This window comes from Chionomys nivalis, chromosome 17 (genome assembly GCF_950005125.1).
Source record: "Chionomys nivalis chromosome 17, mChiNiv1.1, whole genome shotgun sequence".
Lineage (NCBI taxonomy): Eukaryota > Metazoa > Chordata > Mammalia > Rodentia > Cricetidae > Chionomys > Chionomys nivalis.
In genome coordinates, this window is record NC_080102.1 from 59,334,780 (window position 1) to 59,361,499 (window position 26,720).

Sequence of the window (26,720 nt, forward strand, 5' to 3'; positions counted from 1 at the left end):
CATGTGCACTCACAGATATACACACATAAAATACATAAATACTTTAAAAAATTATAACTATATATAGGAGGATCTGAGCCCAGAACAAAGAGAAGAACTAATGCACTGCCCTTCCATCCCCAGAATGGCCCTCTAACTTCCATAGCAACTAAGCAGGACAGTTTTATAAAAGTCAACTTGACACGAGCTAGAGTCATCTTGAGAGGAGGGAGTCTCAACTGAGAAAAAGCCTCCACAAGATCAGGCTGCAAGCAAGCCCGTGGGACCATGTTCTTAATCAGTGACTTATGAGGAAGGGCCCAGCCCATGGTGGGTGCAGCCATCCCTGACCTGGTGGTCCTTGGTTCTATTAGAAAGCAGGCTGAGCAAGCTATGGGGAGCAAGCCAGTAAACAGCTCCCCTCCATGGCCTCTGCATCAACTGCCGCCTCAGGTTCCTGCCCTGCGTGAGTTCCTGCCCTGGCTTCCTTCAGTGATGGACTGTGGATGTGGGAGGGTAAGCCAGATCAGCCCTTCCCTCCTCAACTCACTTTAGTCGTGGTCTCATCATAGCAGTAGTAACCCTAACAAGACAGAAACTGTTCTAAGTTAGTTTCTACAGATGTTTGAGGACCAGACTTCCTTGTGATGACTTGGGCTACTCACAGATGCTGACAGCACTCTGGTACTCTCCGGACATTCTGTTTGAGAAAGCAAAAAAGATGGATCCATCACAAAGTAGTCTGCAGCAAGGCCATGGGTCAAGGCGATAGATAACTATAACTGAACTCAATGGCCTGGGCAGCTTCATCCACACGGCTGTGTGCCATGGGCAGCTTCGTCCACACGGCTGTGTGCCGTGGGCAGCTTCGTCCACACGGCTGTGTGCCGTGGGCAGCTTCGTCCACACGGCTGTGTGCCGTGGGCAGCTTCGTCCACACGGCTGTGTGCCGTGGGCAGTTTCGTCCACACGGCTGTGTGCCGCAGCAAAAAAGCTGTACACTCTGGCTGCACATACCCCTGGGCTACCATGGAGGGGGTGGACTGGAAAGACATGGGCCAAGGGATGAGTTCTTTGTGGCAGGCCTCTGTTGCTACTCACTTGTTTACTTGTGTGGTCCTCAGGCTATGACACAGATCAGGAAGATTAGAAGCTCACCTGTACTCAGCACCCTTCAGCAGCTGGCGGTAGTTAGCGATCTCTGTATCCAAGGTTATCGTGACATCCAACAGTTCCTGGTAGTCTCTCCGCAGCCTGACCAGGTCATCTTTGCCCTTCTTCAGGGCAACCTGTGAGTCTTGAAGCTTGATGTTGGCATCCCTGAGGGCTGTCTCCCCATGCTGCTCAGTTTCCGTGATGGATGTCACCAGCTTTTCGTTCTGGGGTTAGTGAGGGGAGTGGGTAGAATGAGCCCAATAGGGTAGTTTCAGGCTCTCTGCAACTTAGAATGGACTAGCCCATCTTAAAGTTGGGAAAGGAAACCCTTCCCCTAGTTATCTTTATCTTTTCTATCCATGGAGACATTTTCTCAGTTAGTCAGCCTTTTAGATGAACTTAGCCTTTGAGCTTCCCAGAGAGCCACCTATTTTTGAAAGCCCCTTCCTCATTATGAGTTCTGAGGTGTCCCGCCCCCCAGCAACAGTGAGTACAGGCAATAGCATCCAAACCATCCCACCTGCTTTTTGGCGTTCTCCACCTCTGCCTGAGCCTCTGGATGATCTTACTGAAGTCTGCCATCTGGTCGTTGATGCTCCTCAGGGCCTCTTGACGCCTGCCAGCTGTGCTCTGGAGCTCCCCCAACTAGGCAGCAGAAGGGAAGAAGGAACGCTAAATGCAGCTGCGCCTAACCAGTTTTCATACCCCATGCCACCCACCAAACTTTAGAGGTGCCAGTAAGCTTTTATTAAAATAATATTCAATACAATTTTAATGAACCAAGCAGAGGCATCTCAAAAGGCAGCAAGGAAGAAGACATCTTGGCTATTAGACAATTCTTCCGTGAGTAAACTAGAAATGGTCCCAAAGAGCCTGGGAGGAAATAGTGTTAAACTTTGTACAAGCAACCATCAAATGGTTGACTCCAGTAGATAGACAAATACAGATTCATCTAGGGACCCCTCCACAGCTGTCTCACAGGCCAGGCTTCCTTGACTCCTAGTGAAGTCCACAGGATACCCACCTTGGTTTGGTACAGTAGCTCAGCCTCTACCTTGTCCTTCTGGGCAATCTCTTCAAACTGGGCACGGATCCCAGAAATGATGCTACGCAAGTCCAGGCTGTGGTTGTTGTCCATGGAGAGGACCATAGATGTGCCATTGGCATGGTCCTGGAACTGGGATAAGTCCTGCCAACACAGAAGGGGCTCATTCACTTTCGGGGCCACGACAACTGCCTCCTAACAACAATCCCATTCCCTGACCCTTAGCTCAGAATACATGGGTAGCCCAGCCTGCCCCAGACGTTCGGAGAGTCGCATGTCTGCAGTCCACCCTGCTGAGGTGCTACAAAGGGCTTCACCTCTAGGCTCATCCACATTCTCCCGGGCCGTGCACCAAAAGTACCAGGTTCACATCTGAAAGCATCACCCCTCCCTCTCTCCTGCATCCTCACCTCAAAGAGATCCCTCAGAAAGTTGATTTCTTTTATCAGAGTTTCCACATTGGCCTGAAGCTTCATCTCGGTCATGTGGGCAGATTCCACATTCTGAAAAAAACAGGAACACAAAGGCCTTATTACTCCCAAAACTGAGATTGCAACAATTGGGCTTGGAGAGGGTGGGAGACCTGGCTATGCCAACACAGAAGGTTCTCATTCAAACGCGGGCTCCACATAAAGGGTGCCTCCTATCTCACAGGAATGGGATGAGGACAGTCAAGAGTTCAGGACCAGTGGACTGATTCCTAAAGGCCTTCAGAAGAAGCTCCTGGCTGCTGTCTCCTCCTGTGATTTGAGCCTGACAGGACAGCAGTGGACCTTGCCTTCCAGCTGGGACCCTGTGTGACATACCTCAGGAAGTGCTCGGTCATCCCTACCTTCTTCAGAGCCGCAGAGTCATTCTCAGCAGCTTTTCTTTTATTGATTTCATCCTTGTATCTGTGAATATAAAAGTGGACTTGCTGGGTTTATTTTTTTGAGATGGTTTTGTTTTGTTTGGGGGGTATACATATTCTAATACATGGGGGAAGCCACAGCACGCATGGAGGTCAGAGGACAGCCTTGACCCATCTTTGCTCTATACCTTGTATACCTTGACCCTCTATGCCTTGTATGACACAGGCTCTCTTTTGGTTTGCAGTTGTGTATCCCAGGTAAGCTGACCCATGAGTTTCCAGGGGTCCACCTGTCTCCACCTCCCAAGTCACCACAGATCACTGGTATTATAGACACATGTCACTGGCTTTTACGTGACTTTTGGGGATCCAAGCTCAAGCCTTCATGTTGGCATGGCAAGTGTTTTACTGGCAGAGCCATCTCCTCAGCCCCTGGACTTAGTTTTAAGGTAGTCATAAACACCGCCGCTCTCTGTCCCCACCAGCCTGACCTTTCAGGTGAGGGCCTCCTCTTTACTGCCTCTGAGTTAGTGAGGGGGCCCAGTCACAAAAGTCTGCCCAGAAAAACTGTCCTGGTTTTAGCACTGAAAGTTCTGCATTCCAGGAAAGCCTCCATTCCAAACCTCCAGGTCTACAAATTGCCATCCCTCGAGCTGCCTCAGAATCTTTCACATCCTAGAACCAGGAGCTTCCTCAACCTGGCTCGTGAGAAAATGCTTCCTCTCAAATAAGCCTATCTCTCTTGCAACAAGTTCTCTGTCTAGACTCTGTCTATGCTTGGAGAAAGAAGGTGCCGGCGACCTCATGACCACCACCACCACCCCCTCCGCCCCTGCACATGAAAGGAAGACATTGCTGCACAGCAGTCGGAAAGAACTTGGGCAGCACCAAGACTCTGGGAGGGGTGGCCTTTGCTATCTTCTTGCTCCACTTGTCACTCACTTCCTTGTGTAGTCTGCCACTGTGCCCTGCATATTCCGCAGCTCTACATCCAGGCGGCCTCTGTCCAAAGTGATGTCATCCAAGTCGCCTTGCAGAGAGTTGATGAATCTCTCCAAGCGAGAGACAAGGCTGTCGGTACTTGGGACGGAACTGGGGCCCTGCTGCTGGAGCAGCTTCCATATGGCCTCCAGGGTCTTGTTCTGTCGTTCCACAAAACGTGCCTACAGGACAGTGGGCAGCAATGTTAGGCAGCGCTGCAGAGCCATGGAGGCCTTCATTACTTAGTGCAGGTAGATCTGTTCATTTTCTAGGTCGGCCTGCTCGAAGGCAGATGTGAAGCTGGGCTCTTCCTATAGCTGCACAAACTGTGGCCAGGCAGGTCATCAGTCAGGGCACTGAGTAAAACACAGTTTGAAAAATCACAGAGGAAGAGTCCCCACACACAAGATAAGGACATGTAAAGAGAATCCCTTGATTTTCTGGGAACTTTAACATGATCCTGACTCCCCAAAATACAGTGCACTCTACAAAACCACTCTGCAGCAGTGTTTTTATCACAGAATCCAGGGCCACTGCAGCCCTCCAGGCTACAAGTCACTAAGAACGTCCCCTAGTTGACATGTCTATCAGCACAATGTCACTTCTCTTCAGCTTAGAGGGGAAATGGCCCCAAGTAAGCTATGCCAGTCTAGAGTGAGCCACAAAGTGGGTCACAACCTTCTATGCTAGGTTGAGTCGAGGTGCACCGACTTCCCGCAGCCTCCCGAGACTAGGGTTCAGCTTAGAACTCTCTAAATCTTCCTAGACATCAGACACTTGGCGGGCACAGCAATTCGGAGAGAAAGGACATTATGAAAACCCTCAAAGGGTGGCTTAAATTCCCAGTGCTTTGGTTCCAGGTCAGAGCCTTCTTGGCCAGTGATGCTCTAGACTTGGGTTCTGCAGACCCAGACCTACACAAGGCTCCAGGTGGGAGACTTGAGCAGAGGTTCAGACAAGCAGCACCGGGTGTTGTTTGGGTCTTACCACACCTGTGCACATCCTACCTGACTAAAGCAGCGAGGGTGTCAGTCCTGAATATCTTCCCAGACCCTACGGCTCTGCCTAGGCCCTCACCCTCGAGCCCGGTCCATGCAGACACATTTAAACCGTGCCTGAATAACAATCTCAAAGTCTCTAGGAATGGGAGTCAGAATTGCATTAAGCTTCTCATTGAGGGCCTTGATGAGTTCATACTCTTTGACCTTCATTTCCACAGTCTGGGTGTCAGTCTCCACATTGAGGGGCTGCAGGAGGCTCTTGTTGATGGTCACTTCCTAGATTATCCCAGGGCCAAAGATTCTAGGTCTACCAAAAACACTAGCCAGTCCAAAGTCACCAGTTCTCCCAATGCCACCTCCCATTTCTCTGCCACCACCAAAGCCATCCCCAGAGCCAGTGTCATAGCTTCCCAGAAGGCCACCAAAGCTACCAGTCTGAGAGCCACCAGCTGCCACACTGATAGAGGCTCTCCTGCTACTACCCAGGCCGAATAACATTCTGGTCCCAAAAGCAGATCCTCCACTCCGAATCCCATAAGCCTTTACACTGGCTGCCCCAGAGCGAGCTATATAGTTCTTCCTGGCGCTGCCGAATTCCACAGCTGACCAGCTGGAGAAGCCCTGGCTCCCAACATAAGGTGTCTTATAGCCTTGATCATGGTGAGGAAGCTGGTGACAGAAAAATGAGCAGAGCAATCAGGGACACTAAGATTGGGCAGAAGAGAGCAGAGGAATAAAGGTCTAGGGAGAGTGAGTCCCTTTATATGCATCTGACCCAGAGGCAGGGCTCAAGGAAGGGACAGATAATTCATCCCAAAAGCTTGTGTTCTCAGCCACAAAGCACACCTTGAAGCTAAGGGAATGTCCAAGTAGCAGGCTTTCCTGGCAGGGCTCCACCCCCATGCACAGATAATTCATCCCAAAAGCTTGTGTTCCCAGCCGCAAAGCAGCCTTGAAGCTAAGTGAATGTCATGTACAGCCCTTCTCAGTTTAACAACACAGGGGTTAAGGGGCCTCTGAGCTGGGACCAGGGAATCTGCTTTGGTCTGTCTACCCACCAGAGCAGAGTTCGGCTCGGGGAAGGTGAAGCCAAAGAATAATGGGTGCTCCTGCCCCAGAGTAAGGAAGGTGGTAGAGCCCACTCTGTCCTGGAGACTGGGATCCATAAATAGTGACACTGTTTATGCCAGTTAGGACGTGATTGCTATGTGTGCACCGTGTGCCTGGCTTTGTGCTGAATTTGGAGACAAAATACTAACCCTGTCACTTCTCTTTCCTAAAGTCAAAGTGGAGAACCAGCATCATCTATCTGATCCCGGCTCTCCCCCCTCCCAGCCTCAGTGCAGGAGGCAGGAGCTGTGTGGCTTGTAACCATCTTCTAAGGACAAAAACTTGGAAGTTCACAGATCTCTGCATTGTTTAGACCTTGGTGAAACTCAACACTCCAAATATGTGTTTGTTTTACATACTTCTCAAATTACAGACACCACTCAGGGTTTTTCTAAGCTTCCTATCTTGTTCCTTGTGTTATGTAATTCTCCTGGTGTCAATAAAAGTCCCAGAATCAAGAAATATCAAATTAATTCAACAACAACAATAAAAAAAAAAATCAGGGCCAAAACCTAAGAAAACCCTGCTTGTGTAAGCTCATGCATCAGTAGAGAACAGACAGTAGACAAAGACAAATGACACATCCACCAGGGAGTAACGATGCTATGGCAGGGCAAGGCATGCTAGCACCCTTTAGAGGCCACAACAAGAGGGTCATGAGTTCTAGGTCAGTAGGGGTTACATAGAAATACCTTGTCTAAAGGAAGGTGGAAGAGGAGGACAAGGAGAGGGAAGATGAGGAGAAGGAAGATCAGTGAGAGGAAGAGGATGACAGGGAAAGGAGAAGGAGAAAGAAAAAGAAGAGGAAGAAGCAGAAGCAGAAGAAAGAAGAAGAAGAAGAAGAAGAAGAAGAAGAAGAAGAAGAAGAAGAAGAAGAAGAAGAAGAAGAAGAAGAAGAAGAAGAAGAAGAAGAAGAAGAAGAAGAAGAAGAAGGATCTGATCTCGGCACCAGGAGAGACAGCAGTGCGGTGAGTTTGTGACCAGCGGCAGCAGAAGCAGCCCTGGACAGGGAACTCTGAAGTTCCTCATCCCCCTCCCTATACTCCCTGGGCTCCCTGCAGGGGCTCTATACCCCGCATACTGCCTCTCTCTTCTTGTCCCACCCAGCTTGCATCCAGAACCCTTCTTCCTTCTGTCCCCTTTCCTCTTTGGGCACATAACACCATCCAGCTCAGTCTGTCTGGTGCTGAGGGCAAATCCTCAGGGCAAGTAGGCAGGCGAGACCTCCTTTGTCTCACTGGCCCGCCTGCACCAACCAAGGTAGGCGCTTTGTTTACGAACTACCCAACCTGCACGGAGATCTGATCTCGGCACCAGGAGAGACAGCAGTGCGGTGAGTTTGTGACCAGCGGTGGCGGAAGCAGCCCTGGACAGGGAACTCTGAAGTTCCTCATCCCCCTCCCTATACTCCCCGGGCTCCCTGCAGGGGCTCTACCCCCCCCCCCCATACTGCCTCTCTCTTCTTGTCCCACCCAGCTTGCATCCAGAACCCTTCTTCCTTCTGTCCCCTTTCCTCTTTGGGCACATAACACCATCCAGCTCAGTCTGTCTGGCGCTGGGGGCAAATCCTCAGGGCAAGTAGGCAGGCGAGACCTCCTTTGTCTCACTGGCCCGCCTGCACCAACCAAGGTAGGCGCTTTGTTTACGAACTACCCAACCTGCACGGAGATCTGATCTCGGCACCAGGAGAGACAGCAGTGCGGTGAGTTTGTGACCAGCGGCAGCGGAAGCAGCCCTGGACAGGGAACTCTGAAGTTCCTCATCCCCCTCCCTATACTCCCTGGGCTCCCTGCAGGGGCTCTATACCCCGCTTACTGCCTCTCTCTTCTTGTCCCACCCAGCTTGCATCCAGAACCCTTCTTCCTTCTGCCCCCTTTCCTCTTTGGGCACATAACACCATCCAGCTCAGTCTGTCTGGCGCTGGGGGCAAATCCTCAGGGCAAGTAGGCAGGCGAGACTTCCTTTGTTTCACTGGCCTGCCTGCAACAAGCAAGGAGAGACATCACTAGAACACCAGGAGAGCTAGCACTGCAGAGAGCCATCACTGGGAAGGTACATCAGTAGGCAAGGAGACCTGATCCGGTAAAAGAAGATCCAGAGGGGAGCATTCGGAGAAAGAGATGGGCAGGCGCCAATGCAAGAATTCACCTAACAATCTGAGAAACTATATGAAACCACCAGAACCCAGCGACCTCCCAACAGGTGGACATGAACACCTTAATCATGAAGAAGTAGATAAAATTGACTTTATGAAAGTGATTGACACCCTTAAACAACATGTAAAAAATGCCCTTATAGAAATGGATGAGAAGTATAACAGAAAGTTTGAAGAATTGAGTAAATCAGTGAATGATACCCTAGGAAACCAAGGAAAAACAATCAAACAGATAATGGAAACAGTTCAAGACTTAAAAACTGAAATGGAGGCAAAGAAGAAAACACAAACATAAGGCCAGCTGGACAGGGAAAATCTAGGTAAACGAATAGAGACTACAGAAGCAAGCATAACCAACAGAATACAAGAGATAGAAGAAAGAATCTCAGATTCTGAAGATACCATAGAGAAAATAAACACGCTGATCAAAGAAAACAGCAAGACCAACAAATTCTCATCACAAAACATTCAGGAAATATGGGACACAATAAAAAGACCAAACCTAAGAATAATAGGAATAGAAGAAGGAGAAGAAGCGCAGCTCAACGGTCCAGAAAATATATTTAATAAAATTATAGAAGAAAACTTTCCCAACCTAAAGAAAGATATACCTATGAAGGTTCAAGAAGCATACAGAACACCGAATAGGCTGGATCAAAAAAAAACATCCTCTCGCCATATAATAATCAAAACACAAAGCATACAGAATAAAGAAAGAATACTAAGAGCAGCAAAGGAAAAAGGCCAAGTTACTTATAAAGGTAAACCTATCAGACTTACACCTGACTTCTCTATGGAAACCATGAAAGCCAGAAGGTCCTGGATAGATGTACTGCAGAAACTAAGAGACCATGGATGCAAGCCCAGACTACTATACCCAGCCAAGCTTTCGTTCACTATAAATGGAGAAAACAAAATTTTCCAGGATAAAAACAAATTTAAACAATACGTAGCCACAAATCCAGCCTTACAGAAAGTAATAGAAGGAAAATCACTAACCAAGGAGTCCAACAATGACCACAATATCTCAGACAACTAGAGACCCTTCACCAGCGCAACACAAAGAAGGGGAACACACAAAATTTACAACTTAAAAAATGACCGGAGTTAACAACCACTGGTCATTAATATCATTTAATGTCAATGGACTCAACTCTCCTATAAAAAGGCACAGACTAAGAGATTGGATACGAAAACAGGATCCAACATTCTGCTGTTTACAAGAAACACACCTCAACCACAAAGACAGGCACCTACTCAGAGTAAAGGGTTGGGATAAGGCTTATCAAGTAAATGGACCTAAGAAACAAGCAGGGGTGGCCATACTAATTTCTAACAAAGTTGACTTCAAACTTAAATCAATCAGGAGAGATGGAGAGGGACATTTTCTACTCATAACAGGAACAATTCATCAGGATGAAGTCTCAATCCTGAATATCTATGCCCCTAATATAAAAGCACCCACGTACGTAAAAGAAACATTGTTAAAACTCAAGGCAGCCATCAAACCGCACACATTAATAGTAGGAGACTTTAATACTCCTCTCTCACCAATGGACAGGTCAAGTAGACAGAAACCTAACAGAGAAATAAGAGAATTAATGGAGGTAATGAATCAAATGGACTTAACAGACATCTTTCCTATTCCACCCAAATAGGAAAGAATATACCTTCTTCTCTGCAGCTCATGGAACCTTCTCAAAAATCGACCACATACTCGGTAACAAAGCAAACATCCACAGTTACAAAAAAATATTAATAACCACCTGTATCTTATCAGATCACCATGGATTAAAGCTAGAATTCAGCAACAATGCTACCCCCAGAAAGCCTACAATCTCATGGAAACTGAATAGTCAACTACTGAACCATACCTGGATTAAGGAAGAAATAAAGAAAGAAATTAAACTCTTCCTTGAAGACAATGAAAATAAAGAAACAACATACTCAAACCTATGGGACACTATGAAAGCAGTTCTGAGAGGAAAGTTCATAGCACTAACTGCCCACTTAAAGAAAACAGAGAAAGCACACATTGGAGACTTAACAGCCCACCTGAAAGCTCTAGAAAAAAAAGAAGCAGACTCACCTAGAAGGGGTAGAAGACTGGAAATAATCAAACTGAGGGCTGAAATCAACAAAATAGAAACACAGAAAACAATTGAAAGAATCAATGAATCAAAAAGCTGGTTCCTGGAGAAAATCAACAAGATTGATAAACCCCTATCCAAACTAATCAAACGGCAGAGAGAGAATTTGCAAATTAATAAGATCAGAAATGAAAAGGGAGACATAACCACAGACACAGAGGAAATTCAGAGAATCATTAGATCTTACTACAAAAGCCTGTATGCCACAAAACTGGAAAATGTAAAAGAAATGGACGCTTTTTTAGATAAATACCATTTACCAAAGTTAAACCAGGACCAGGTGAACAACCTAAATAGACCTGTTAGTCGTGAAGAATTAGAAGCTGTTATCAAAAACCTCCCTTCCAAAAAAAGTCCAGGACCAGATGGTTTCAATGCGGAATTCTACCAGAACTTCCAAGAAGACCTAATACCTATTCTCCTTAATGTATTTCACAATATAGAAACAGAAGAGTCATTGCCAAATTCCTTTTATGAAGCTACAGTAACTCTGATACCAAAACCACACAAAGACCCAACCAAGAAAGAGAATTACAGGCCAATCTCACTCATGAACATCGACGCAAAAATCCTCAACAAAATTCTGGCAAACCGAATCCAAGAACACATTAGAAAAATTATCCATTATGATCAAGTAGGCTTCATACCAGAGATGCAGGGCTGGTTTAACATACGCAAATCTATCAATGTAATCCATCATATAAATAAACTGAAAGAAAAAAACCATATGATCGTTTCATTAGATGCTGAAAAAGCATTTGACAAAATTCAACATCCCTTTATGATAAAAGTCTTGGAGAGATTAGGGATACAAGGGTCATACCTAAATATAATTAAAGCTATATACAGCAAGCCGACAGCTAATATCAAATTAAATGGAGAGAAACTTAAAGCCATCCCACTAAAATCAGGAACACGCCAAGGCTGTCCACTCTCTCCATACCTCTTCAATATAGTTCTCGAAGTTTTAGCAATAGCAATAAGACAACATAAGGGGATAAAGGGGATTCAAATTGGAAAGGAAGAAGTTAAACTTGCATTATTTGCAGATGATATGATAGTGTACATGAGCAACCCCAAAAACTCCTCCAAAGAACTCCTACAGCTGATAAACGCCTTTAGTAATGTGGCAGGATACAAGATCAACTCCAAAAAATCAGTCGCCCTCTTATACACAAAGGATCTGGAAGCAGAGAGAGAAATAAGAGAATCATCACCTTTCACGATAGCCACAAACAGCATAAAATATCTTGGGGTAACTCTAACCAAGGAAGTGAAAGATCTATTTGACAAAAACTTTAAGGCATTGAAGAAAGAAATTGAAGAGGATATCAGAAAATGGAAGGATCTCCCTTGCTCTTGGATTGGGAGAATCAACATAGTAAAAATGGCAATTCTACCAAGGGCAATTTATAGATTCAATGCAATCCCCATTAAAATCCCATCAAAATTCTTCACAGATCTTGAAAGGACAATAATCAACTTTATATGGAGAAACAAAAAACCCAGGATAGCCAAAACAATCTTATACAATAAAGGAACTTCTGGAGGCATTACCATCCCTGACTTCAAACTCTATTACAGAGCTACAGTAATGAAAACAGCGTGGTACTGGCATAAAAACAGAGAAGTCGACCAATGGAATCGTATAGAAGACCCGGATTTTAACCCACAAACTTATGAACAACTGATTTTCGATAAAGGAGCTAAAAGTATACAATGGAAGAAAGAAAGCATCTTCAACAAATGGTGCTGGCACAATTGGATGTCAACCTGTAGAAGAATGAAAATAGACCCATATCTATCACCATGCACAAAACTCAAGTCCAAATGGATCAAAGACCTCAATATCAATCTGAACACACTGAACCTGATAGAAGAGAAAATGGGAAGTACCCTACAACATATGGGCACTGGAGATCGCTTCCTATGTATAACCCCAGCAGCACAGACATTAAGGGCAACATTGAATAAATGGGACCTCCTGAAACTGAGAAGCTTCTGTAAAGCAAAGGACACTGTCATTAAGACAAAAAGGCAGCCTACTGACTGGGAGAAGATCTTCACCAACCCCGCAACAGACAAAGGTCTGATCTCCAAAATATATAAAGAACTCAAGAAACTAGACTTTAAAAGGATAATTAACCCAATTAAAAAATGGGGCACTGAACTGAACAGAGAATTCTCAACAGAAGAAGTTAAAATGGCCAAAAGATACTTAAGGTCATGCTCAACCTCCTTAGCGATCAGAGAAATGCAAATCAAAACAACTTTGAGATATCATCTTACACCTGTCAGAATGGCTAAAATCAAAAACACCAAGGATAGCCTTTGCTGGAGAGGTTGTGGAGAAAGGGGTACCCTCATCCATTGCTGGTGGGACTGCAAACTTGTGCAACCACTTTGGAAATCAGTGTGGCGGTTTCTCAGAAAAATTGGGATCAACCTACCCCTGGACCCAGCAATACCACTCTTGGGAATATACCCAAGAGATGCCCTATCATATGACAAAAGCATTTGTCCAACTATGTTCATAGCAGCATTATTTGTAATAGCCAGAACCTGGAAGCAACCTAGATGCCCTTCAATGGAAGAATGGATGAAGAAAGTGTGGAATATATACACATTAGAGTACTACTCTGCGGTAAAAAACAATGACTTCTCGAATTTTGCATGCAAATGGATGGAAATAGAAAATACGATCCTTAGCGAGGTAACCCAGACCCAAAAAGAAGAACATGGGATGTACTCACTCATAATTGGTTTCTAGCCATGGATAGGGGCCACTGAGTCTATAATTTGTGATCCTAAAGAAGCTAAACAAGAGGGTAAACCCAAGGAAAAACATATAGATATCCTCCCAGCTATGGGAAATAGACATGACTGATGGGCAAAAAATTGGAATCTTGGGGGTGGGGTGGGATGGGGATGAGGGGTGATGGGGAGAGAAAAGTGTGAAGGAGAGGATGAGGGGAACTGGGGGAATCGGGGTGATTGGGGATAAAGGAAGGTTGGATAGGGGAGCAGGGAAACTCATACCTTAGGTAAGGGAGCCACCTAAGGGGTGGCAAGAGACTTGAACTTGGAATGGCTACCAGATGCCCAGGGCAATGTCCCCAGTTAGTTCATTGGGGCACCTGAGGATAGGGAACCTGAAATGAATCTATCCTATAATCATACTGATGAATATCTTGCATATCGCCATAGAACCTTCATCTAGCGATGGATGGAGATAGAGCCAGAGACCCACACTGGAGCACCGGACTGAGCTCCCAAGGTTATAATGAGGAGCAGAAGGAGAGAGAACATGAACAAGGAAGTCAGGACCATGAGGGGTGCACCCAACCACTGAGACAGTGGGGCCGATCTATTGGGAGCTCACCAAGGTCAGCTGGACTGCTACTGAAAAAACATGGGATAAAACCGGACTCTCGGAATGTGGCGGACAATGAGAGCTGACGAGAGGCCAAGGAGAATGGCACAGGAACTTTCAACTGGCGATAGATCGAGAGAGAGAGAGAGACCCAAATTGGAGCAACGGTCTGAGCTCTTAAGGTCCAAATGAGGAGCAGAAGGAGGGAGAACATGAGCAAGGAAATCAGGACCACGAGGCGTGCACCCACCCACTGTGACAGTGGAAATGATCTCTTGGGAGCTCTTCAAGGCCAGCTGGACTGGGACTGAATAAGCATGGGTTGAAACTGGACTCTCTGAACATGGCGGACAATGAAGGCTGATGAGAAGCCAAGGACAATGGCACTAGGTTTCGATCCTAATACATGAACTGGCTTTGTGGGAGCTTAGCCTGTTTGGATGCTCACCTTCCTGGGCCTGGATGGAAGTGGGAGGACCTTGGTCTTCCTGTAGGGCAGGGAATTTGGACTGCTCTTCAGTATCAAGAGGGAGGGGGAATGGACTGGGGGGAGGAGAATAGGAGTGGGGATGGGGGAGGGGAGTGGGGGGAGGGGGCAATGTGTGGGAGGAGGGGAGGGAAATGGGAAACGGGGAGCAGTTGGAAATTTTAATTAAAAAAGAATAAAAAAAAAGAAATAAAATAATAAAAGCAGAGTGAATGAAGGGAATCTGTGAGACTGAAAATGCTGCACCATTTAGTGCCATAAATAAGAAATTTGCTTATATAAAAAAATAAAATGTTATCATTGTTCAAAAAAAAAACAAAAGAAGAAGAAGAAGAAGAAGAAGAAGAAGAAGAAGAAGAAGAAGAAGAAGAAGAAGCAGAAGCAGAAGCAGAAGCAGAAGCAGCAGCTATGGAAGAAGCGTAGCAATGAAATGTTGGGGTGGAGAATGGCTCGTGGTAAAGGGAGCCTGTTGCCCTTGCAGAGGTCTCAGACTAAGTTCCCAGCACCACATGGTGGCTCATAGCCGTCCATAGCTCAAGTTCAGAGGATCCTACTTCCATTATCTGATCTTCATGGGCACCAGGCATGCACATGGTACCCATACATACAAGTAAACAAAACATTCATCCACATAAATAAATCTACAAAGGAAAAAGAAGTATGCTAAGGGGAGTATTTCATGGAGTTGTCTCGTGGACCTGTCCAGTAAAGGCAGTGAGGAGCAAGCATCGGGAAGAAAGGAACTGCAAAACTCATAGAATTCTATGAGTGCCCTGAGGTGGAGCTGTGGAGAATGTCTGAAGGGTCAGGAGTTGAAGCCATGAGAGTGGGCGCCAGGCCTGTAGGATGAGATCTGAGTAGCTGGGAGGCAGGTCACACAGGGCCACATGAAGCTGGCTTTTTCACTGAACAGGAAGCCACTGAGGTTAAGCCGAAGAGACATGAGTAAGGCTTGAGCAAGCATTAAAGGATTCACTCGACAGACTACAGGGATCAAGGAGGAATAGGTGAGAGCCGCTCCCCTCCTTCTTTTTGTCTTATTCTGCAAAACTGACTTCCACCGCCTCCTGCAGGGATGAGCTGAGAGAGCTACACAGAAAGCATTCAAAGTTCCCTGTGTTAAGGCCATTGCCCTGAGCTGGAGCCTGCCCGGTGAGGTCCCTGTGGTTGAAGGGGTGCTGAGTCTGAAACCCCAGCAGATCTTGCCCCTGAGGAGTTCTTCAACGGCAGAAACACAGCCTCACCCTCTCAGGTTTGGAAAAGACCTTAGGAACTTATTGGCTAAATTGTTGAAACAAAAAGGAAGGAGGAGGTAGAAAAATCTTGATGCAATCATTTAACCTGGAGAAGAGGGATTTAAAAGAAAATCTACATTTTTTTCATGAATTATTTGTAATGATCTGTCTCTACCAAAGAACTGAGGGAGGGGGAACTCAGCTGAGCCTAGCATGGAGGATGTGAGTGTTGTCGGAAGGACTCGGGTGGCCACGGTCACTGGAGTAGTCTAAAGAGATTAAAAACAGCTATCACGCATATAGATGGTACTGGAAATGTTGAAATATTGTGAAGAACAAGGAACACTTCTGCTAGTAGACAAAGGGGGTGACAAGACACCTCTTAATCCAGAGAGTGAAGAAGAGTGGAAAAGAGACAAAGAGAGCTGTCACAGGCTCAGGTGACAGCTGCAGAGGAGAGGTACTCATGCCAAAGCAGGACCTGCACCCCCGGGCCAGTCCGTGGAGCCCTCCCCTCTCTCTGAGCTTACTGTTCAGACACCCCTGTCTGAGCTTTAGTCTTAGGACATAAGACCAAGCCTCAAACACATCGGACAATCAGCCAACTTAGAGTCCTCGGCAGCCTGGCTTCTGCACTTGCCCTCATCTCCAGGGGCACTAAGCCGATTTTGGCTCAGTCACACTCTGCCCTGAGCCATATCAGGAAGCCTCCACTCTGATGTTCCTGCTGCTGGGAAGCCCTTCATCCTTGGGTCCTTCCCCAGCTCCAAGTCCACACCCCTTTCACCTGGCCGCTTCCTTGGCTTCTATATCTAGACAAAGGTCACTTCCTCCAAGAGTCTCCCTTGATCCCTAATCCATGGTGCTTCCAGATCCTTGGTGATGTCTACCATGACTCTCAACATCCTCTTAAATTCTGGAACTCCTGTGGGAAAACATCTGTCCCAAAGTCCTGCTCCACACTCAGCCTCATCTGTCATGAGCTGTCTGTCCCTGTGGCCAACACAGAAAGGGTATTCAAAGATTGCATCACCAAGAGAAGCCTCTGTCCCCTGGAGCCCGTGGATCCTGCATCAAACAAGGGGAAACTCTAGGAGATGGGAGAGATACTGTCATTTGCCAGGGCACTGCTCAGAGAAAGGATTGTATTCAAAAATCCACCCAGAGAAGCCTAAAGGAGACCCAGCGCTAGTGTTCCGCACAGTGCAGCCCACCCACAGACTTCCTGAAGAAAAGCCTTCTTTCAGAGTCCTGGGAGTCCTTGAGAATCTTGCTGGGAGAGCACTTACCCCTCCCTGACACTCTGGCCCTTAAATATTATCTCCTTTCTGGTGTTTCCAAGCCCTCTTCCAAGACAGGAAGTCATCTCACCTTCCCCTGGACAGCCATTATTTTGGTTTGTGGCTCCCAATGGCACTCAGCTCTTTGGCCACCAAGTCACTGAGATATAAATATGACCACCTATGCCAAAGCCTCCCCCATGACTCATCTAATCCCTTTTGTATTGAGGTCCCCATTGCCCAGCACAGGCTGGGCGTTCAGACAATGGTAGTGTGTTGGGTCATTCCATCACCATCTATTAAATAGCAACTAAAAGGCAAACATACAGAAATGGACATCACGATGAATCCAGGCAGGGCTTCCGGGCTGCTTGCTGAAATGATGAACGCATGGGTGGGTGAATGGGTGGACAGATGGGTGGTTGGCAGGTACAGTCAAAAGCATTTCTCAGAGGCCCAGTGCGGTGGTGCACACCTTCAATTCCAACACTCAGAGGCAGAGGCAGGCAGATCTCTGAGTTCAAAGTCAGTCTGGGCAGTCAGAGCTACACAGAGAAACCCTGTCTTAAAAAATAATAATAAAAATAAACCAAAACGTTTTGTGGAGAGCTTCTGCCTATCTTTATCTTTGTCTGACTTCTCCTTTGAATCAACTCTGTCGCAATGCAGCTCGGTGCAGGTGCAGACATGAGGTCAGGCCTGGGTCCCGGGCGTCCAGCCCCCACCAAGGCTTCCTGGCCACACTCATGTCCTCACAGGCCTCCCTTCATGGATAGAATTCACTCCCAAATTTAACATGCCAAAGGCTCTGAATAGGCACTATCGTCCTCCTCCCCTTGGCCGCCCCTTTCCCTGGCCAGGCTACAGGACTGCTGAGAGCAGAACAAGTTCACTTTTTTTTCTTCTTCCTTTCTTCCTTTTTTCTCTCTCTCTGGTTTTGTTATTGTTGTTTGTTGGTTGGTTGGTTGGTTTTTGAGACCAGGTCTTTCTATGCAGCCCAGAGAGGCCTGGGACCTTCAACACTGCGTCCTCTCAGCTTCCTCGGCATAGAGATTACAGTATGTACCACCACTTCAGCTTGTTCGTCCTCTTTGCGCAGCCACACTGACCCTAAGACACATTCGCTTGCATCTCATCTATAGCTGCCTCGGTGGGCTAGAGTACTAGCTGCCCCTGCAGAGACCAGGCAGACCCAGGAGCCCATCCGTGTCCACTCCCATGCTCCCCTTGAACAGCAGCATGAGGAGAAGAGCTAAAGTAACCTGAGATCTTCTGGTAAGAGAGTCGGAGCTTTGCCCTCACTCTCAACCCTTAACCCTCCTCCTCACCCCAGAAACTCAAAAAAGAGCTGAGCTAGCATTTTCCCAGGGACAGGGTACAATGGAGAAAGAATGGAAGCCACTCAACAGGCTCACGGGCTGCAGATGCTTCCTGCTCTGACACACATGACACATCGGGCAGGAGGCCCAGGCAGACAATGGAGAGATCAGGGCTGGGTGACAGAAGTCAGAGCTCTCTGGGCCGGGAACCTCTCCCAAGAACTAGGCCCAGATTAATGCTCTCTGCTCTGTCCCAGGGGGAGAGAAACCCCGTATGTTTTCGGAGTTTTCTTGTTTCCAGGCTTGAGCAAAACCCTTCCACGTCCCACCTCTGCACCGTTAGGCCAGAGTTCAAGGGAAAAGGTGATACTTGCCGTGGGAAGGATCGGGTAAGAGGAGCTGTGCTCTCTGTCTTTTGAGGAAGCGGGAGGAAGCTTTGTTCTAGATCCAGAACTGAAACACGATGTTCTCAAAGGCTGTGCCAAGCCCTCTCTTCAAACTGCCCTCTCTCCCTGCAGCAGCACACCCAACAGAATCTCCAGGGGCACCCCAATCAAGAAGTGTCCCCCTTCCTTGTCCTCCACCATCTCCCCTCCTCTCAGGGACAGCAGCCCAGTTAACCCAAGAGGTGGAGAAGAGAGCAAAGACTTCCTGTTCTGGAAGAATGTGCCTGCTCTCTTCAACCCAACACTTGTGACCTTGTTGGCTCTCAGGATAGGTTCCTGAAAGCCTCTCAGGTCCATTGAGATCGCAAACACGGGACTATATAATACAGGAGAGCCTCTGGCTGAACTGTGGCTCAGAGAACACACCAGGCTATGCAGGCCTTGCATTGGATCCCAGACCAGCGAATAAGCTCTGAAAAGTTCTTGTTAGACACTGAGTACATGCTACCCCCTAAGCTTTGTGCTGTTTACAGCACAGACACTGGATGATCAGATGCCCTGTGTACTGCCGGCTCAGCCTGTTCCCCCAGCTTCACCCCGGGCTCCACACTGAGACATCCTGCCCCAGGTCACCCTATAGCAACAATCTTTCATATAGTTGGGGGGGGGTTCCATGAATCTGCTCCCCTGCCCTCTGGGCAGCCTTTGGGCCCATATCCTGTATCTCTGACAGCATGCCTTTCTGTGTCTTGGAAATGGGGATCTGAGAAAGTGGGAATCTGTACAGACAGATCCTCAGGGCTTTACTTAAAGTATCTGAGCAAATGGGCTTCTGGAGCCTTCTCCACAGGACACAAGACCAGCTACTCCGAATGAATGACAAAAGCACTTTATTGGGGATGAGTAGAGAGAAGAGCCGGGCTGAACGGGACACCAAGCAGTCTTTGTTCTTGCCGAGCCCATTGCTGCCGGGTGGTGGAGAATGAGCAGAGTTGTAGCAGGATCTGGGGGAGGGGGTGTGACTGGAGGGGTCGCATGTGGCCCTGAAGGAGATCCTGGTCTTCATCCCCTCTGTCCATTGGGGTGAAATCAGACACCCCTCCTATCGCAGGGGGCAGTTACCAGGCCCAAACTGAGAAGAAGCTACCAAGCTCCAACAGGACCACGCTACAACCAAGAAGATCATCCTGGAACTGAGGGACCAGAGCAGAGGGAAGAAGACGCTGACAAGATGAGCGCTGGGAAGGAAGAGTGGAGGTGAAGTGAAGGAAGCAGGAGACACCAGCAATGGCCGGCCCTGCCAGGTTCAGGGCCATCAGGACCCCTTCTCTTCTATCGCTGGGATCTCTTGGTCACAGTGGTGGAAGAGGTAATCTTGGTACCAGAACTTCCATAGACGCCACCACCAAATCCAAAGCCACTTCCAGAACCAGAACCGGAGCCAAAACCAAGGCCGATGCCAGCACTGCCGCCAATGCCAGCACTACCACCAATGCTGGCACTGCCACCAACTACAGCTGGAAGGAGAGACAAAGTACACAGTTATTCTCAACTCCAGCAGTCCCCAATGCAGACCCAGAGGAGTCGATGGCATGGTGCAGAAGGTACTTACAGATGCTCACGGCACTCTGGCATTCTCCAGACATCCTGGTGGGGAGAAAGAGCCATGAGCCGTGCAGAACAGAATTCCACTTCCTTCAGCATATAGATATTGTGTGCTTATCTCAGCCTTAAGCAACCACAGACTAACGCTTGAGTGTCAGCCTATGCTCTGCTGGTTGCTCAGTAAGTACCAGCAGGGCACTGAAGCAAGAATCCTGATGAGTCACCCAAACCCAAGCCGCCCGCACCTGCACTCCTCGCCCTCCAGCAGCTTGCGGTAGGTGGCAATCTCCACATCCAGGGCCAGCTTGACGTTCATGAGAGCCTGGTAGTCACGCAGCAGCCGGGCCAGGTCCTCCTTGGCCTTCTGCAGGGCGGCTTCCAGCTCTGTGCGTTTGCTGTAGGCATCTTTGAGGGCCAGCTCCCCACGCTGCTCTGCATCTGCCACAGACGCCTGCAGAGTCTGGCACTGTGGACAGGGACATTCATGGGCAACATCAGTTCCCTACTTTAGAGAACTTTATGCCTGTTTCTTCTCCTGGGTCAGCTTCCCTTAGTTAAGATGATAGAATTCTTTCCTGACCCAAGAGTACCATTCCTAACTTGGGGACTAGGGGCAGGGCAAGTGCCTTTAATCTCAGCACTTAGGAGGCAGAGGCAAGCGATCTCTGAGTTGGAGGCTAGCCTGGTCTACAGAGCAAGTTCCAGGACAGCCAGGACTACACAGAGGAAACCCCATCTCAGAAAGAGAAAAAAAAAAAAAAAGAATCCCATTTCTTCCAGACAGAACACATCCATGTAGGCATGAAACATGGCCACAGATCTCACCCATAACCTCACCAGACCAATAAAATAAAGATATATAAAAACCAGGGTGTTTGGGATGCCACACCACATTAAACAAAACATGCTGCGGAGATCTGTGTGGCTGGTATCAGGAGGTACAAAGGCCCTATAGACAAGCCTGAAATCTGCCAGCCTAGTGCTTTATCTGCTTGGCCCCCATAAAGGCACCCACACCCACCTGCTTCTTGATGTTCTCGATCTCTGCCCGCAGCCTCTGGATCATCCTATTGAGTTCTGAGATCTCATTCTTAGTGCTCCTCAGGTTATCCCCTTGTTGGTCAGCTGAGATCTGGAGCTGCTGGACCTGATACCCAAGGGAACAGGCTCTAAGGTTTACAGCAGACCCAGTGAGGATAACCACAGATGGAAAGGTGGTACCAAAGGAGATCCCAGGCCAAACAAGGATCAGTGGTACCCAGAGGACCCACTCATCTCACACACATACCTTGGTCTGGTACCAGGACTCGACCTCAGCCTTGCTCCTCTGGGCAATCTCCTCATACTGGGCTCGGACCTCAGCAATGATGCCATCCAGGTCCAGATTCCGGTTGTTATCCATGGACAGCACCACAGATGTGTCTGACACATGTGTCTGCATCTGGGACAGCTCCTACAAGACCCCAAGACTCACATCAGACCCCAGGAGAGTCAGTCTCCCCTGACCTCTGGCTGCACCCTCCCATTTCCATGGAGATGACTGTGAAACAGGTCTGACAGAAGCAGGGTTAATAGCAGGGACGTTATGTGTTGCGTGGAAGTCAATAGAACAGAAACATGATGAGTAGCAATGACTTCCCTAGCAACCTCCAGCTCTAAGTCCTCTTCTAGGCCATTTGGTCTTGAGAAACTCTCCACTGAGTCTCCACACCGGTCCTTTCTCTCTATGGCCTTGCCAAGAACCCACAGCCTTGACATAAATTGTTGGACTATATTAAGAACCATGGCTTCCGACGCACAGCCTCACAGATAGGGGTTGTATTCCTTTAAATGGAGGGTGGAGGGCTCACCGCTTCATAAAGGACCCTCAAGAAGTTGATCTCATCCTTAAGGCTGTCCACCTTGGCCTCTAAATCGACCTTGATCATGTAGGCAGCATCCACATCCTACAGAGGTAGAAGAAGAGAAAAAGGAAGAGGATGAAGAGGGAGGAAAAAGAAATAAGGAGAAGGAATTACTGTTGATCAACACCCCCAGGAGCCCTTATAGTTTTTTTATAGCAAAGGTAGGGGAATCATTTGATGTGCTCTGCCACTAAAGCCATCAGAATATGTGAAGTTCACTGTCTAGATGGGTTTTCCTCGCACACTTACTCCCTTTTAGATCTCACACCATTACCCACTTGCTTTGGTACCATAATCCCAGGCAGAGCCAAGGAAGATAAAGACAGGCACAGATGGGCTAAACACAGGACTTAAGCCAAGGGCCACTTCCAACAGAAGTGCTACAAGATCTTCCTTCATCCTTCCTGGCTTACTTTCTTGAGGACCACAAAGTCGTTCTCTGCCGCTGTACGCTTGTTGATCTCATCTTCATACCTGGGGTAGGGACAGGAAGACAAAGACCACCATGAGTCATTTTCCCAAGGCCGACTGCTTGTTTCCAACACCTACGCGTTTGGAAACACCCAGATCATGAGCAGCACGCAAGCATGCGGCCACAGCCTTGGCCCTGGTTTATTCAAAGACATAAAAACAAACATCCGAAAGAGTGTTTTTAGGGCACAAGATGTGAGGGGAGCCTCAGCACAGTGACAAGATTAGACCATTGGAAAAACTGTCATGATTCTAAATTCTAGGCAAACACTCCAGCTTTCTTTTCTCGGTGTGTGAATGTGTTCACTTACTCAGCCCCATCCTACAGAGAGCAAAAGTGAAGCTTCTATGTATTGTTTGTGTTCACTGTATGTCCTACCTTCTCCCTCCCTACACCCCATTTAATTCAATTCTCACCAGTCCTAAGGTAAGAATACTACCCCTACTAAAGACTAAAAAATCCAAAGCTCATAGATTTTAAGAAACTCATCCAAGGTCACACACAAACACATACACACATTCCACACACAGCACATACATACATACACACATACACACAAATCAGTATTCAGTTGGCTCCATCTCTTTCCAATCCACATAACAATCTCTATTCCAATCCACGACCAAGCTAATACTGCTATTGACCCATTTTGTTTCTGAACCTCTTTGTACCCAGCAAACCCAGGAACCTAAACCTATTACTGATTAAGGCAATTAGAAGTTACTTGGCCTCTGCCTGTGAAAACATGATGATTTGAATATGAAAGTTGACTTAGAGGAGCTTTTCTTTGGATTCCTCGAGCCTGAAGTCCCAAGCCGCTGAAAAGGAGCCTAGACTTGGGCCAGCCCTCCTGCTCTCCACGTACTTGGCCTTGAAGTCCTCCACACTGTCCTGCATGAGCTTCAGTTCTGACTGTAGGCGCCCTTTGTCATTGGTCAAAGAGTCCAGATGTTTTCTCAGGGCATTGATGTAAGTCTCAAAGAAAGAATCTAGGTTTCTTGGGGATGTGATGGTGGTCTGCTGCTGGAGGAGGTTCCATTTGGTCTCCAGGACCTTGTTCTGCTGCTCTAAAAATCGCACCTGTGTTGAAAAAAAGACACAAGCCGCTAGTAAGGGCCAGATGCTTCAGCAGGAGGGTGTCTGAGGCTGGCACCAACCTAGGTGGTCCAGGAAGTCAGACTACCTAAGAGTCACCCAGCTTGGGCCACTACATAGCAAGCCCAGGGCACCATCATGACAAGCATGCTACTGGGCCCATCATTGCCTGAGGGATGCATAGCTTGGAGAACACAGTATAGGGTTGATGCAGGTGTGGCTTTCTAACCACAGCAGACCAGGTGTAGGGTTAGGGAACAGAAGTGTCTGTGAAAAAGATCAAATCAAATGAGACCAGGAGGTACTGAGACCAGGAGGTGCAAGCACAGTTAGTGGCGGGTGCTTGCGTTCAGTGGCTCCTGACCCACAGTGAAGAACAGACACACTCACTAAAGACTGAAAACAAGTCCGGGCAATGGTGGCGCACGCCTTTAATCCCAGCACTCGGGAGGCAGAGGCAGGCGAATCTCTGTGAGTTCAAGACCAGCCTGGTGTCTACGGAGCTAGTTCCAGGACAGGCTCCAAAGCCACAGAGAAACCCTGTCTCGAAAAAACCAAAAAAAAAAAAAAAAAGACTGAAAACAAGCCAAGCACGGTGTTGTGCCTGTGTGATCCAGCACTCAGGAGGCTGAGGCAGGAGGATGATGAGTTTGAAGCCAGTGTGAGCTACACAGAAACCCGTGTCTCCTGAATCTGTACACGACCAAGTTCACACATATCCTGAGACTCAGAATCCACCCTGACAAGAACTTCCTGGAGCCTTCTCTCTCTCTAAAGCACCTAGCCAGGCCCTCCAGAGAGCAGCCTAACAGAGCAACCCCACGGTATGCACAAGTAACAAGAATCCCACATTCTGAAAGGTGAGCTGAGAAGAAATGTGGACAGGAGGCACCAAGGCCCTCAGTGTGTCACTCGAGTCTGTGTCCCTGGCCTCCACCAGCTGCTGTAGGCCTATCTGAGCTAGCAGGAAGAGCAAGTGTACCCACACATTCTCCTGCCTCAAACACCTACAGGAACCAAAACCTTGATGCACAGCCATCCGGAACAACCCGGACAGGAGCACCACACTGGTCCCTGGCCATACATCTCTGAGTAACTAGACTCCAATTGAGTCTACACAGCAGGATCTCCAGATCTTGCAGGAAAGTGGAAGCTGGACTAGAGAAAGCAAAGAGCATTCTCTCGGCACTTGAAGCAGCCTCAGACACAAGAGGTTTCTCCCGGAGACAAAAATGACTACGAGATGACCTCCTGGCTCAGACCCAGGACTCAGGACTCACTTCCGCCACCCTAGCTCATGGCAGGCTCACTCGCCTTGTCAATGAAGGAAGCAAACTTGTTGTTGAGGGTCTTGATCTGCTCACGCTCTGCCATGCGGACTTTCTGGATCTCTGGGTCAATCTCCACCTGAAGAGGTGTCAGCAGGCTCTGGTTGATGGTGACTTCCTGAATACCTCCAGCAGGACAGGCAGGGAAGCCGGGACCACCTCGACCATTGAAGGAACCTCCAAAACCACCGCCAAAGCCACCAGCACCAAACCCGGCACCGAAACCTCCAACACCGAAGCCTCCAGCACCACCATAGCCTCCGCCTTGGCAGGACCCAGCAACGCTCATGGAGATACTCTTGTGACCCCCAAGGTTGTAGAGACTCCTGCTGCCGAAGCCCCCAGACGAGCATCGACCTGCACCCCCAGACATGGAGGCAGAGCTGAAGGCCACCCGCTTGACCCCACCGGCAATGGCTGAGCCACTGCTAAAGCCCCGAGAGATTCCGCGGACACTTTGCTGTCTGGCAATCATGGCTGAGAAAGTAGGCAGCTGCGATGAGCGTAGAACAGAAGCGAAGCAAGGACCAGGTTGTGAATGCCAGAGCCCTTGGCCCTTGGAGCTTATATGTGCTGGAGCAGCAGGGCTTGGTTTCAGGGGCATAAAGGGAAAAATCCGAAGCATCCCTGGGCTGGGCCGTTGGCACAGGCCCATCTTTCTTGCACCTGTTTAGCATGTCACTAAACACACCTTCAAAAGTCACTGGGAGGGCACGGCTTATGGTTCAATCCCCTCCCTGGGCCAGTGCCCCAGGGCATCCTGCATCCCGGCCCACCTGGCTCAGCACTGCAAAGCCCCGCTGCCCTTCCACCTTCCTGGCCAGCCTCATGGGGCTCCACAGACTCTGGAACCTGAGAACCTGGGTTCCAAAGCACAGCCTGGCACTGTCAGACTATCCTGGCCTAAGCAAGCCTCTCTCTGAGCTCAGCCTCAGTGCTTGTAAGATGGAAAGGTAAATATTTACGTTTCCTCTCAAGACAAGTGAGACCGTATCATGGAAGAGCGCTCTGTGAGCTGTCACCTGTCACACACAGCTCTCGGAGTCTGTAGCCTTCGTTCTTATCCTCCATGCGTCCTTGGCCCTGTGTTCACCTAGGAAACGAAGCTTTTCTCTTACAGTTCCAGCCTGGTAGCCTGTCCAAGCAAGACCCAAAGGAGCTCCTATCTGGGATTTCACCATGTGGTCTACGACCACCCTGGGGCTCACTGGGCTTCCCCAGAGCATAGCATGTTTGGATTTTCCACTGTGATCCCAGAATTCTGGAAAGAAGTTGCCAACGTTCTTGATTCTGGGGACCGCTTTGGCAGAATGGCGATAATTCCGGTCCCCCTCCTCCCAGGCATGTGTAAACTGCAAAATCCTAGTTTTACTCCTAGAACCTGGGTTCCTTCTAATTGACCTGTATCTGACTACACTCATTTCTAACTAGTGATGCAGCCTAGGGTAGTCACCGGACCCTCTAAGCCCAGCCAACTCGTATGTAAAACAAGACATGTGCCTGAGCATAGTCGATAAGACAATGTACCCAAGGTGCCCAGTGTACGGGAGGTCAACAGGCACTCATTCTCACCCTGCCCACTAGGAACCCAATACCTCTGTGTCCCCCCCCCATCCATCATTGAGAAAAGAACCAGATGTGAGCAGCAACAACCACCAGCGACCTAGAAAACCTTACAGACCTGGACCTCCCCATGCCAAAGCTTCCCTGGTGCATGAAGAACTCAGGGTAGGGGTGGGGGAATGAGCACGGGTCAGGTCCTAGAGATGGAGCTACAGGGAAGACCAGACTGGCCAGGACTGGCTCACCA

General features: G+C 48.3%; 2 protein-coding genes across 2 annotated transcripts; both read right to left on the reverse strand.

Moving 5' to 3' along the window:
* Positions 1-636: 636 nt before the first annotated feature.
* On the reverse strand, positions 637-5,914 carry LOC130888446 (keratin, type II cytoskeletal 3-like). Its single transcript, XM_057791330.1, is given in 13 exon segments — positions 637-679; positions 1,138-1,358; positions 1,655-1,680; positions 1,683-1,779; positions 2,159-2,323; positions 2,369-2,371; positions 2,590-2,682; positions 3,012-3,072; positions 3,972-4,192; positions 5,018-5,021; positions 5,088-5,287; positions 5,558-5,680; positions 5,858-5,914. Coding segments are annotated over 13 exon segments (1,314 nt in total).
* Positions 5,915-19,838: 13,924 nt separating this feature from the next.
* Positions 19,839-25,424, reverse strand: Krt4 (keratin 4). The gene is made up of 9 exons (XM_057791578.1): positions 24,897-25,424; positions 23,353-23,567; positions 22,429-22,489; positions 21,962-22,057; positions 21,400-21,564; positions 21,133-21,258; positions 20,357-20,577; positions 20,119-20,153; positions 19,839-20,023 (listed from the first exon to the last, which is right to left on the reverse strand). Exons 1-9 carry the CDS (start codon positions 25,383-25,385, stop codon positions 19,839-19,841), a joined length of 1,593 nt encoding a protein of 530 aa, XP_057647561.1. The 5' UTR covers positions 25,386-25,424.
* Between the last annotated feature and the right edge of the window lie 1,296 nt (positions 25,425-26,720).